At 39.0% G+C, this 13,090-nt stretch overlaps 2 protein-coding genes across 3 annotated transcripts; both read left to right on the top strand.

Annotated features, from left to right (window-relative positions):
- The first annotated feature begins 750 nt into the window (after nucleotides 1-750).
- b4galt7 (xylosylprotein beta 1,4-galactosyltransferase, polypeptide 7 (galactosyltransferase I)) lies at nucleotides 751-6,980 on the top strand. 2 transcript variants are annotated; one of them, XM_060885729.1, is made up of 6 exons: nucleotides 751-1,296; nucleotides 3,185-3,514; nucleotides 4,529-4,754; nucleotides 4,838-4,921; nucleotides 5,022-5,126; nucleotides 6,060-6,980. In XM_060885729.1, exons 1-6 carry the CDS (start codon nucleotides 1,244-1,246, stop codon nucleotides 6,213-6,215), a joined length of 954 nt encoding a protein of 317 aa, XP_060741712.1. In that variant the 5' UTR covers nucleotides 751-1,243; the 3' UTR covers nucleotides 6,216-6,980. The 2 variants fall into 2 exon arrangements, with proteins under 2 accessions (XP_060741712.1, XP_060741711.1); XM_060885728.1 differs by lacking the exon at nucleotides 751-1,296 and adding an exon at nucleotides 1,372-1,514.
- A 4,238-nt stretch (nucleotides 6,981-11,218) lies between these two features.
- LOC132856014 (homeobox protein EMX1-like) lies at nucleotides 11,219-12,148 on the top strand. Its single transcript, XM_060885359.1, has 2 exons — nucleotides 11,219-11,537; nucleotides 11,651-12,148. Exons 1-2 carry the CDS (start codon nucleotides 11,258-11,260, stop codon nucleotides 11,977-11,979), a joined length of 609 nt encoding a protein of 202 aa, XP_060741342.1. The 5' UTR covers nucleotides 11,219-11,257; the 3' UTR covers nucleotides 11,980-12,148.
- Nucleotides 12,149-13,090: the final 942 nt, after the last annotated feature.

Below are 13,090 nucleotides of genomic sequence, written 5' to 3'. Positions count from 1 at the left end.
CATGAATGAATGGACATTTCACAAGTCTAAATATGATCCAAGTTTTGTTTATGAAGCTTGGAAGCAGGAGTTTTGTGTGAAGTCCCTACACTGAAGATGCACACATTTATCCCAGACAGAATCAACTCTCAGATCCTGTTTCTTTGTGTACAACACACTCTTTCGTGGGTTAGGATTAGGTGACGTAAAATTTGGATATTTTTCTGAGTGAATATGAATTGTCAATACATTTTATATAATATTCAGTTGTTCAATTAGCATGAACTGTTTTCACTATTCCACAGCAGTTGTTTATGACAGTTATCCAGGGGATAATAACTGCCCCTGGTTGTTTATTGGGATCAAACAGAACGCAAGTAACATTTGTAACTGTAAACGCTTTGAACTCAGGAACCAGAGTAACTTATATCAAGGGAAACTTACATTTCAAAGGAAATTGTTGCATTTTAACAAAGCACGTTCACTTTAATGAAAAGGGGAAGAACACGTCCTATCTATTTCATAGAGGATATGAAAAAGTTTTCAGTATTTCTGTTGTATCTTCAAAATGACCAGTACTATATACTAGACTAGTATAATTGTAAAAAGTGAGATTAGGCAGACGTAGACATATTACAATACAATTTTACAAATCCTAATGCGTGTTTGAATGCGTGTCTTCTTAAATAAATAAATAAATAAATAAACCTAATCGTTGCGTAAAAACAACTAGGCTATTAAAATATACAGAGTTCCTCGTCGAACGAGCCTAGGAACCTTTTCCTACGACACGTGGTTTCCGTCCAGATTCTTTAGCGGTGGGACTCAAATGGAAATAGCCAGCGTGTGATATTTTTCCTTTTTTTTTGCCGCATTGTGGCAGTTTACACTATTATACACGGATGTGACGATGTACGAACAGAAAACGGTGTCTCTTTATAGCCAAGTAGTATCGTAAGAAGCAATAATTTGCCTGTTAGCCTGTAAAAAGGACACTTTAGCTGATCGATGCGGTTATATGGACAGTTAGCGGTGCGGCTACGTGTCAGAACTTGCAGGTAAACGAAAATATGAAGCATAACAAACATCAGGATGTTTTGCCGTCTATCCGGTAACAAACCAGTCAGAAAGGATGAACTGGGAACGATCTGATTTTATAATGTAGCCAGATGAAAATCAAAATTTTCAGCCAATAGTTCGGTTCGTGTCTGAACACTGGAGATAAAAATCTTTATAAACAGCAATAACGCCTGATAGAACCAAGATGATGTACTCTTCCAGGAGAAAACCAGTGCTCTACTTTAAAGAGGACAGAAGGTAAGAATCACAGCTTTAATCACAGCTGAGATTATTTTCATCTGGAGTTTATTTATTTCAAGCTATTAAGTGGTAAATCCCAAGCCGGTGATGCCACACTGCCCACATGCAGGCAGCCAGCCATCAGAAGTAGCTGTTGTTTTTGTTTCTTTTTTCATTTCTAAACATCCAAAAAATGAAAAGCTAGAAAGAAAGTCTGATCATCATGGAGATGTGCTGTGAGTAGTATCTAATCTACAGTACCTGTGTGTGTGTGTTTGTGTGTTTGCTTAAGACTTTATAAAGGATAAAAAAGAAAAAAAAACTTTATAGAGGGGAAAAGGGGCTTTTTAAGGGGTGTTGAATTGCTTTTGTGTGTGTCAGCCAGAGTCAGTGCTGAACTCTGAACCGTTTGCATGCACAACAAATCAGCCTTATGCTGGATGGATTCTTCACTTATCCTTTAGCCAAACGTTGCTCGTCAGTATGATTTTCCACACTTGGATTGTAACGATTGTACAATTTGCATAGCTATTAAGTCATTTTGGGTTGCACATATTCTCTAATTGTAATCTGTCTTGACATTAAAGGTGCCCTGCCACACGTATTTCATTACTTTTGTGGTAATGTCTGAAGTTTACCGTGGACTGTATAACATTTTTTTGTGGAAAAAATGCCTTGGTTACCTTGTTTCAAGCCATTCTAGTGTGGTATAGAAAGCCTGCAGGAAGACTCAGCTCGATTTGCGCCAGTTCTCATTAATATTCAATGAGCTATGCTGCTTGGCTCCGATTGGCTAACCGCTAGGATATGAGAGCATGACTATTCATTCACCCAGCACAATAAGTAGCCTAGGCTAGAGGAACTTTGTTTACAATCACCTGGAATTGCGGCAGAATGGCTTCTTCACAAGCCCGTTGACGTTCAGCCATCCTTGCTGTATAGGAAACTCACTGAGCTACACGAATTCTGGGGGCGCGGTCTCAAGTGGGAGAGCTCATGAATAGTAATGAGCTCGATCATTTCTACGTCACTCTGAGCAGCTTTTCTAATTGACCTGATTTCTCCGCTTATTTCTTACAGGGGAGGTAGCAGTTAATTTTCACACTCCCGACACAACACAAACACATATGGACCTAACACATAAAATACAAGTAAAAACGGTTTTGTGTGGAAGGGCACCTTTAAAGCATTGTTGTGTTTTCCTGCATTCTTTTGCTTTTTTCATGTGTTTAGTGAATCAAGAAACACCTTAAATGCATACACAGTATCTTATGTTAGTCAGACAGGATGCTCTCAGCATGCCATCAAATCAATAGTTTGTTTAAGAGAAGGTTGATTTTGCACATAGCTGCCAATGTCTGTCCTATCAGTCATGCAAAAAAAAAAGTGTTGTGATAAGAATGACTACAAACACTAATTAGGTTTAAATCCAAAACGCTTTTTGAACAAGAATCGTCTAACCCGAGTTTGGAAGCCTGAAGCATTGTTCACTGATAACAAGTAACCAGGGATGCATCAATCTTATTATTTCTTATAATTTCTAATGTGATCTCAGTGTTCGAGCTGTAGGTATCTGCTCATACATGATATTGTTAAGAGATTGACTTTGTGCAACTCAGCTAGTTCTCGTCAATCTGTTGTGTATTCACTCCATTAGTGGCTTGATAGCAGTTGATCTTTCAAAACAAGCTGTAGCCAATATTTAGGTCTTTCTTGGGCCATTGGACTCAACCCATGTAGTGTATTATGAGGATTAGACAATGTGCTTTAGGCCACCATCAACCCCAATACAAAGGTGTGTATTGTATTCGATGCACCTCTACATCTAACCCACTTTACATCTAACGCAGTGTTCTTTCTGATTGGTCTGATAGGAGCAAAGTTCACTCTTTTGTTTCTGCTTCAGATTTCTATGGAAAAAGTGCTCAGTGCTGAAGCTGTTCAGTCTCTGCATGGTACTCGTCCTCGTCTCTCTTCTCTGGCTGCAGCTGAGCTGTTCGTCTGACCTGAACCAGGCACTGCTGGCTGATGGTCCACCACATTATCCATGTCCTTTAGAGAGACAGGCTGCACCCGTTGACGACTCCTCATGGGGCCCTCACAAATTGGCCGTCATTATTCCCTTCAGGGAACGTTTTGAAGAACTTCTTATTTTTGTGCCTTACATGCACGCTTTCCTCAACAAAAAGAAAATTCGACACAAGATTCTTGTCATCAACCAGGTGGATCATTTCCGGTGAGAGTTTGATATTATTATTTGTGATTAGTTGTAAAGCTTACAGATAAGCTGTATTAAGCAGGTGAACTTGGTGTGCTGTACAATGGGTTTTTATTATACACAGGTACCTCATGTTCAAATGTTTTTTGGAATACTGTACTTACACTGTTGCCAGTTTATTAGGTACACCCATCTCCATACTGACCATACGTAAACTTAAATTAAAGGTCATATTGAAGGTACACACTTACTAACAGTTTGATTTTGCTGGGATTAACAAGTAATCAGCTCGTCTGTGCTGAGGTGCCAATATCTACAAAACTAACTGTTGCTTAATCAATTTTTCATCCCTTGTTACAGCAATACAGGAGAGACTGGAAAACTATGCTTTTTAGTCTTCTCAGTTAAAGCAGTATTCAGACCAAGCATGAATAAATTTTACCCATCAGGAAAGGCAGTTCACTGTTGGGGATAGGATTTGGACAACAAAAGTGGGGCATTTGATTCTGTTATTGGTTCCATTATCTTTGTGCCAGCTTTACCTCTGTGAACTTTGGTATATGAATTCACAAGCCTCAGTCTTGTGAGCCAATAGAAATCAAGTAGGTGGCAGTGTGATGTCTCTGGACAGTTACACTGATTATTACAATTAAGTAGTGTTCACACTTTTTCCTTGCTCTTTCCTTCTTCTTCTGTTGCTTTGCTGCTGCTTGGGTGCTGGGTTTAGATTATTTTTTTTTTTAAATCTGTCTATCACTAGAAAAGAACAACACTGACCAGATTATAACTAGTGTGGCAATTCATCAGAAGCAGCAGCTTTTAAATATTTGGAATGGTTAAATACACAATTAAATAAATGTCAATTGAAAGAAAAATACATGTGTGAAATCTTGAGATTTCCCATAAGGTTTATTGACCAGCAAAGTGCTGAAAAAAATTGGCATGTAATCCATTTTAGGTACATACTTTGCAGAACAGAAGGCTGCTATATTTAGACAGAGGAACTTACAATAGTCATATCCTGTGTATCAGCTTCAACAGGGCCTCTCTCATCAATGTTGGCCACATGGAGAGTGGAAATGATACAGACTACATAGCGATGCATGATGTGGATTTGCTGCCTCAAAATGAAGCTCTAGACTACGGATTCCCAGAGGAGGGACCCTTCCATGTTGCATCACCAGAGCTTCACCCACTGTATCACTATAAAACATATGTTGGAGGGATTCTGCTGCTTACCAAGAAACATTTTCAAATGGTAAGAAATTGCATTACTTCTCTTTACTATCAGACACTTCAGAATAGTATATCTAGCTGGACACAGTGGTATTTCTTTCATAGTGCAATGGAATGTCTAATCGCTTCTGGGGTTGGGGAAGAGAAGACGACGAGTTCTTCAGAAGACTACGAACAGCAGAACTGCAGGTGGATAAGCGATAAAATTCTTTTTGAGAAAAATGGACTTTTGATAAAATAGTACCTTTTGATAATATGTTCTGTGGCTCACTGTCTAATCTTCACACAGCTCTTCAGGCCAAAAGGAATAACAACAGGTTACAAAACATTCAGGCACATTCATGACCCTGCCTGGAGGAAGAGAGACCAGAAGAGGATAGCTGCACAAAAACAGGTAAAGAAAAGTAACGACCAAACTCATGCAAATAGACACACCTTTGTAAATGATGCCCGATAATTGTGCTGAATGTAGCTGTCTAAGGTCATGATGAATTTCTGACTTATCAGCAAATTTATTTGGAAGTGAGTAATGTCACAATCAGTATCACAATCCAGTAAACAAGTGCCAAAAGTGCACGTTTGTCTAAACTGGGCAGTGATATTCTTGCCAGTGATTGTTGTTCACTGCATTTTATAAAATGTCATTAAATAACTGGCTGAACCATTAAGGCACCACAAATCTGCATTAAGGAAGGCAGCGATTGTTATTGTTGTGCTGTGGATCCTTAAGAAGATTTAGTGCCATTTATCCTGATAAAAGTTCAGCACCTGTGTTAGTAGAAATAACTCAGCAAACCAGTAGGTGGCAGCAACCTGTAAAAGAAAACCCACTGCTTTCAGAAAGAGGCTTGTACTTGAAAATCCAATTATATTGCAATAAATAACATCAAAGTAGTTTAGTCCTACACCATGACCCTGACCACAATAAAGCTGTTACTGTGTTCCCATCTACTTTGCCGCAGTGCTACACTCTGTCCCACAGAATTTTGTACTAGTGAGCTCTACTGTATTGTTAGGGTAAACCTTATCAGAACTAAGCTACAAATATAAATACGTTATTTGTTATTGTCATATAGAATCGTTTCTCTTTCTCTATCGCAACCGTATTTCCATTGCAGTAACATTTTTTTCCCTGAAGCTATGTAAAAGGGTTTTTTTTTGTTAGAAAGTCAAGTGCAGGAATACTGTGATTTGTTTGTGAACTGTTGTCCTACTCTGCATTACTAAATAATATTTACATTTAATTTGAATAATATTTATTCTTCTGTTGTTATTAGATTTTTTTTTTTTCCCCACTTTTTTATGATTGCTCTGTGTTTTTTGGCAGGAACAATTTAAAATCGACCCAGAGGGTGGTCTGACTAATCTGCGCTACAAGGTGGAGTCTCGACAGGAGCTGATGATCAGTGGCGCCCCCTGCACCGTCCTCAGCACCTCGCTGGAGTGTGACATAAGCCAAACGCCCTGGTGCCAGTTCAGCTAACACGCCTGACCTACTGAAGCATCGTGCCATGATAATGACGTGCATTGGGTCGTTGTTGTCAGTTTTTCTTAAATAACTTGGAGAAAACAGAAAACAAGACAGACACTGAGGTTTTATTGCTACTGGACAGTATTATGATAATTAATGAAACTGCCTCAGTTTCCATGGAAAAAACTGAACTGTCAGACCTTTCAGGTACTGCACTGAGAACATGTGAGCAGTGATATTACTCACATGAGCTTTCATTGTATGAATTTCAAAAGCTTAGTTTCAAAATGATGAAGCTGCATCAATGGCATTTCCCCCAACTCTTTCTCATGGTGCAGTAATTAAAATTTTATTTGTGTATGCTTTTTGAAAGAACGGCTTGAGGCTGATATACGTCTATTGGTTTAAGGGTACTTTGAGGACATTTGCACACTCTTCATATTTATATAAAAAGTCCAGTCTGCTTAGTTTTTATACCAAGTTTTATTCCTTGTCTATAAGTTAGTTGGTCTGGGTTAGATTAAGTCATGAATGGCACTGCAATGCTGCCGTTTTGAAAGCTAATGTTTTAGGAGAGAGAGGAGCATGCCTTCATTCTCTTTACCAAAGACGTCTAAAAGTCTCTTGACCTCTTGTTGGTAAAGATGCAACATGCTGTGACATGGATGTGATGGTCAGTGTGGTCATTTCAAAGAATATGTTCATGACTTTTTTTGAAAAGTGAATCACTTTTAAAGATTATTAAATGGTATTATTACAAATTATATGTTTACTTAATATGTTTATGTATGTCTTACTATTTCACCAACCCCCAACCAACATTGGTTCTCTTGCCAATTCATACGCCAGCTCTTCCCTATAATCTTACAGCTACCAAAAGGGGATGTGATGGCTGACAAGTGCTTCTGCCATGAGGTGCTCCACATCTTTTCAAGCTGCTGTACCTGGGGAATTTTCCCCAATTTCTCCTGTTGTTTTTGGCATTTCACTCTGACGTATTCATTCAAATTGACTTGCAACAGGAAATAAGCTTTAAATTGTACAAGTTTACATGAGATTTGAGCTCAACCTTGCAGCCAGAGTAAATTTAGCTGATTGTTGGCTTTTTTTTCTTCTTCTTTCAACTGACTCCGTGTCCTACTGAACAATTGTTGGTTAACGCAAAGATACCAAATCAAGGCACTGCGTATGCAGTTTGAAGCCATATGTGCTAGTTGGCAACTCCTAATTAGACTTGCCTTAAGTGTGACAAAGGGAACCTCTTTTTTAAAGCTGATATCATGAATACTGCCAACAGTCCCATTTGACATGAATTCTAATGTATAAAAGTGACAGCAAACTAACAGTATTTGTGCACAGTTCTCAAGATGAGATGAATCTGTTTGCCATGAAAATATCCAGGAACACGCCTCAACTTGTCTTAATGCTCCTGTAAAATTATTCTGGAAATGCATAGCTGTTTTGTGTGGCTAGTATTTGTGTCTGACTTCCAACTCCATATGGGGTATGAGTTTCTTCTGTTCAAAGACCAATTGCATTAAATCATGCTAATGATATGGTTAGAAAATGATAATTGCAGCGAATATTTCTGTTATTGGTAACCTGTTTCAAGAACACTTATAGACTTGTGACAAATGAACAGTGTCTTACTAATGTGTTCGGTCACCAGAACAATTTATGCATTTTATGGCATTTGAGAGATGCCCTTATCCAGAGCGACATACAAAGGTGCTTTGAAGTCTAAATCAATCAATACATCAACAATGGTTCACCAGGTTACAGACTTAGGATACCATCAGCCTAAAACTCTGTTGGGAGCACTTATTTTTAATACATATTCAAATAGGAAAAATAATTTTAGTGCTAGTTTAAGTGTTTCATGAAGAGGTAGATATTCACCTGTCATTTCAAGCCAGTGACTCAGCTGTTCGGACCTCTAGGGGAAGTTCGTTCCACCACCTCGGTGCCAGAACACAGAAGAGTCTTGATGTATACCTACCTCTTACCCTGAGAGATGTTGGGACCAGTCAAGCAGTGCTAATATGTCTGAGGGAACGAGGCGTAGTGTGAGTAGTAATAAGCGCTTTGAGGTACGAGGGAGCTGGTCCATGTTTTTCTTTGTAGGCAAGGATCAATGTTTTGGATCTGATGTGTGCAGCTACCAGAAGCCAGTGGAGAGAGTGCAGCAGTGGGGTGGGATGTGAGGACTTAGGCAGGTTGAAAACAAGTTGTGCAGCTACATTTTGGATAATTTGCAAAGGGTGAAATGACAAGAAACTGAACAAACACCTGAGCAGCCTGTGTGGATTAAATGGCAGAATGCTTCTGATGTTGTAGAGAAGAAACCGACATGAGCGTATGACACTAGCAACATGTGAGGAAAAGGACAGTTGATTGTCCATGGTTACCCCAAGGTTGCGAGGAGTGGTCAAAGGGGAGATCCTTTGTCCTGCATTGACTACATTTCCGGGAAAAAACACTTGCTTTTGTGTTATTTATTACATAATAAAATAATACACAAGCACCAAGGTCACTGATAGTATGCTTTGGCTAAAATTTACAATCCTATTTGCTATCTAAATGCAGATCTAAACGAAGGTCACTTCTTTCACTTTTCTTAGTGATGATTAGCACCACTACTAGCTGGATAATTAGTACCATGGCTGAAGTTGCTGTCCTATTTCCAAGCCATTTAGATCTTTTCCTCTTTTTATCTGGATCCAAAATTAAGATACCCCTAACCCTAACTCCATGGTCTATGGTTTGGTCCGGAGATCAGGTCTGTTAGGGGTTTCTGTGCATGTCCTCTCTCTGATTGTGTTGGTTACCTTCAGGCTTTGGATCATTAAAGTTCTAAAAACATGCTGATGGGTGAATTGTTTATGCTTAATTGTCACAGGTATGGATCTTCCAGAACCGGATACCCTAAATTGCCCCTAGTAAATATGTGTGTGTGTGTGTGTGTGTGTGTGTGTGTGTGTGTGTGTGTGTGTTTGTGTGTGTGTGTTCTGGGTGTACATCTTAATTGTATTTCTAACTCATGATCTACAACAATCCTTATCAGGATAAAGCTGGTATTTCAGATGAATGTGGGTAGACCTGCACTTGTTATGCTTCTATCATTTCTTTAGGGTTTTTCAATTTAAAGTTTTTAGGATGTTTTAATGATTCATTTTGACTCATCTGAGTGAGGCAAAATCAGGTTTTACTGTTCGGTGTTCGATTCTCTTTCGAGTTTGTTTTAATAACTCACTCTCTTGGTGAAGTTATTTCCTCACATGGGTTCTCTTACCACTGCTATGCTGATGATACACAACTTATCTTCTCTTTCCCACCCGCAGATGCCACAGCTTCTGACCGGATCTCTGCATGTCTGGCAGAAATTTCATCATGGATGACTGCTCATCAGTTAAAGCTTAATCCTAGCAAAACTGAGCTGCTCTTCATCCCAGGTGATTCATCCCCAGGTCATGATCTTGCTATATCCTTACACAACGATCTGATCTCCCCGTCAGCCACAGCTCGCAACCTTGGGGTAACCATGGACAATCAACTGTCCTTTTCCTCTCATGTTGCTAATGTGACTCGCTCATGTCGGTTTCTTCTCTACAACATTAGAAGGATTCGACCATTTCTGTCCACACAGGCTGCTCAGGTACTTGTTCAGTCTCTTGTCATTTCTAGACTGGATTACTGCAATGCACTGCTGGCAGGTCTACATATGAACGCAATCCGTCCTCTGCAAATGATCCAAAATGCAGCTGCCCGGCTTGTTTTCAACCTGCCAAAGTTCTCTCATACCACCCCGCTGCTGCGATCCCTCCACTGGCTTCCGGTAGCTGCACGCATCAGATTCAAAACACTGATGCTGGCCTACAAAGCCAAAAATGGACCAGCTCCCTCTTACCTCAAAGCCCTCATCACTCCTCGCACTGCACCCCGCACCCTCCGATCTACCAGCACTGCTCGACTGGTTCCACCATCTCTCAGGGTAAGAGGCAAGTATACTACAAGACTCTTCTCTGTACTGGCACCAAGGTGGTGGAACGAACTTCCCCTAGAGGTCCGGACAGCTGAGTCACTGGCTATTTTCAAGCGGCGGTTGAAGACCTACTTATTCAGGAAACACTTCAACTAGCACTTCTTTCATTATCTTTTGCATTTTTAAAAAAAAAAAAAAAAAAAAAACACACCTTTGACACTTTCATTGTAACTTTGAATAAATGTTTTAAACTCATGGTATCTTAAGTATGTAACTTAGTGATCCAGCATTAATGTATTCAATGTTAGAGATTTAAGCACTTATGTACGTCGCTCTGGATAAGGGCGTCTGCCAAATGCTGTAAATGTAAATGTAAATAACTCAATTTTAACTGATGTGTAGCATGATGCTAATTATAACATCCTTTGGTATTTTTGTAGGCTAGACTATTTAAAATGTATAAACACACATCATGTCATTTAAAAAAAGGAATTTAAGATAATATAAAGTAATATAAATCATTGCAGTGGACACAGAAATGTACCTTTTTTAATGACTGAAATATAACTGTTTGTAAGCTTGTAGGTTGTTTTGTGCAAATGGTTCGTTAATGTTACTTTGATTGGCTAATCAACAAAACAACAATTTAAAACCTTTTACCATTTAATACCACAATACCATTTAATAATCTTTTAAGTACCATTAACCTTCACGACTTTTCACACCAATAGTGAGAATACTTTTCACACCAGTGGTGAGAATCTTTAAATATCGAGGTGGATTAAGTGATTAATGTAAGGTGTTAAACTCGTCATGCTGTGGCGAGTGAGTGTATTGTAACGCGTGTAGCTACATGCGTTAACAATTCGCTTTAAATCTACGAGAAATTATTAAAACACAGCTTGTAATTGGTGTTAGCATTTAATCAGCCCTTATGACAAATCACCCGTAATGTAATCCCTTCAAAACCCCGTCTCTGAGAATGGAAACGAAACTCACTGATGCTCCCATTTAAAAGCCCGAGCTTTTCCGCCCTTCCTTCATTCTGCTCAGAAGCTTGTCAAGACGCAACATGGACACGACGTGTTTCAGAGCAACAGCACATTTTCCACCAAGAGCGCAACCGAAGAGCTTCAGCATTGACTGGATCCTTTCTTCTGGACACCGAAAGCCAGCTCTCGATAGGCATATGGCTTTTACACAACCTAAAGTTTTCATGCGCGGAGCTTTTTTCCCAGCGTTAACGAACAGGCCTTTTGTTGCTGCGTTCTCATCCGGGTGCGTCTTCACCCCGGACTTTTACCATCGCCAGAATCCCGCATTCGGATACGCAGAGACGCGGCTCCATGATGGTAAGACTACCGTACCGTATACTACAGGTCTGACCGCGTGCCAGCATATCAGACCTTTTGTTGATTATTCCTGAACTGCCAGCGAGTTAACTTTAATTCACTTCTGTTTTTAGGTCAGCAGTCGGTTGGAGATTTTAGTCTGAAAACCTGTCGGCGGATCCGGACGGTTTTTAGCTCAGAGCAGCTGCAAAAACTGGAGGAGGTTTTCGCTAAGCAGCGATACATGACAGGATCAGAGAAAGTGCTGCTCGCCTCGGCGCTGCGTCTCACTGAAACACAGGTGAAAGTATGGTTTCAGAACCGAAGGACCAAATGGAGGAAGAACAGAGAAGTCGAGGGAGAACGACCAAAGGACCAGTGCAGTGACTTGAAGCATGAAACGTCTATGACAGACGACGGAGATTTCAAATCTGTGGACAGTGACGAATCCTCTGAAACGTGAACAAGTCCAATACACAGACCAATGAATCTTTTCTAATTCTTGTTAAACAAGAACTTAATGCAACATGTCACTGTGTGGCTTAATAGCTATTTGTTTTTTTCTTTTACAAAAAAAAAACCGTTTATAGCATTTTTTTCTTTTCTTGAATACATTTATGTGATGAAATGTAGACTTATTCTGGTGAAAATAAGGGTTTTTCATTGTTTTTATTTTTAAAATGTATTTTATTTGTTACTATGATATTTTGAATGGTACTGAGGCTGTTTTTTGTGTTCCTAAGGCCAAATAAAATTTTATTAAAACATTATTATTATTATTATTATTATTATTATTATTAATGATTTTATTAGTAGTAGAATAACACTGCTGAATTTTAATTGACCAATCCATTCATAATTAAATAACTGAATATTAACGTTTGGATAAAATATAGATTTATATATAGTTTTAGAAATACATGAAAATATAATAGGCGTAATTGGGTTTTCTAATAAAAGAGGCTGTGGTCGGCAAGATGCATGTCTTTATTAAAAAAAAAAAAACAGATGTTACAGTTGCATTAGTGTTATATATCTGTTATATTTGTATCCTAACCACTGCAACCTACACATTGATTAGGCTTACTGGCGATTTCTTGTAGTCTACAGATTTAATAAAACTAGCTGAAGATCTGTCCCGACTCCCACGTCCCTACATTGTTGAACACCAGAGGGCAGTGTGTATAAAAAGAAACAGCTTTCAGGCTCAGCATCCAGATTCCCACAATCAGATCAGATGAACTGTGATGAAGTAATGCGAGTCTTTATATAATGTTTGCAGGCTGCGCCACAACGCTTCATAGGAATGTGGCCTAGAACAAATGACCAACAATTAAGCTTTTGAAATGGACCCGACATTTACTCCACTTATTAGCAAGGTATCATGGAATCAAGCTTGTTTTTTGTTGAATGCATTTTTTAGCAATCGAAACAAAAACAAAATTAACCCCCTAAAATTATAGACCAATAATGATTTATTTCTGTCTTTTATGTTCGCAAATTGTTTTTCTATCAAGTCCAACGAGGACAACATTTCACAGGCTTTCCAATGTTATACTTTAGGCCTGAGAGGC

Source organism: Tachysurus vachellii, chromosome 13, assembly GCF_030014155.1.
Source record: "Tachysurus vachellii isolate PV-2020 chromosome 13, HZAU_Pvac_v1, whole genome shotgun sequence".
Taxonomy (NCBI): domain Eukaryota; kingdom Metazoa; phylum Chordata; class Actinopteri; order Siluriformes; family Bagridae; genus Tachysurus; species Tachysurus vachellii.
Note: the sequence above shows the minus strand (reverse complement) of the source record. Positions and strands in the feature narration are given on the sequence as shown.

What these genes read in the sequence shown, in the direction of transcription:
- b4galt7 (XM_060885728.1), top strand. Translation starts at nt 1,387, where the DNA reads ATGCCACACTGCCCACATGCAGGCAGCCAGCCATCAGAAGTAGCTGTT. An exon ending in TACGAACAGCAGAACTGCAG is followed by an intron (nt 4,922 to 5,021) that starts GTGGATAAGCGA and finishes ATCTTCACACAG; the next exon opens with CTCTTCAGGCCAAAAGGAAT. An exon ending in GGATAGCTGCACAAAAACAG is followed by an intron (nt 5,127 to 6,059) that starts GTAAAGAAAAGT and finishes GTTTTTTGGCAG; the next exon opens with GAACAATTTAAAATCGACCC.
- LOC132856014 (XM_060885359.1), top strand. Translation starts at nt 11,258, where the DNA reads ATGGACACGACGTGTTTCAGAGCAACAGCACATTTTCCACCAAGAGCG. An exon ending in AGAGACGCGGCTCCATGATG is followed by an intron (nt 11,538 to 11,650) that starts GTAAGACTACCG and finishes TTCTGTTTTTAG; the next exon opens with GTCAGCAGTCGGTTGGAGAT.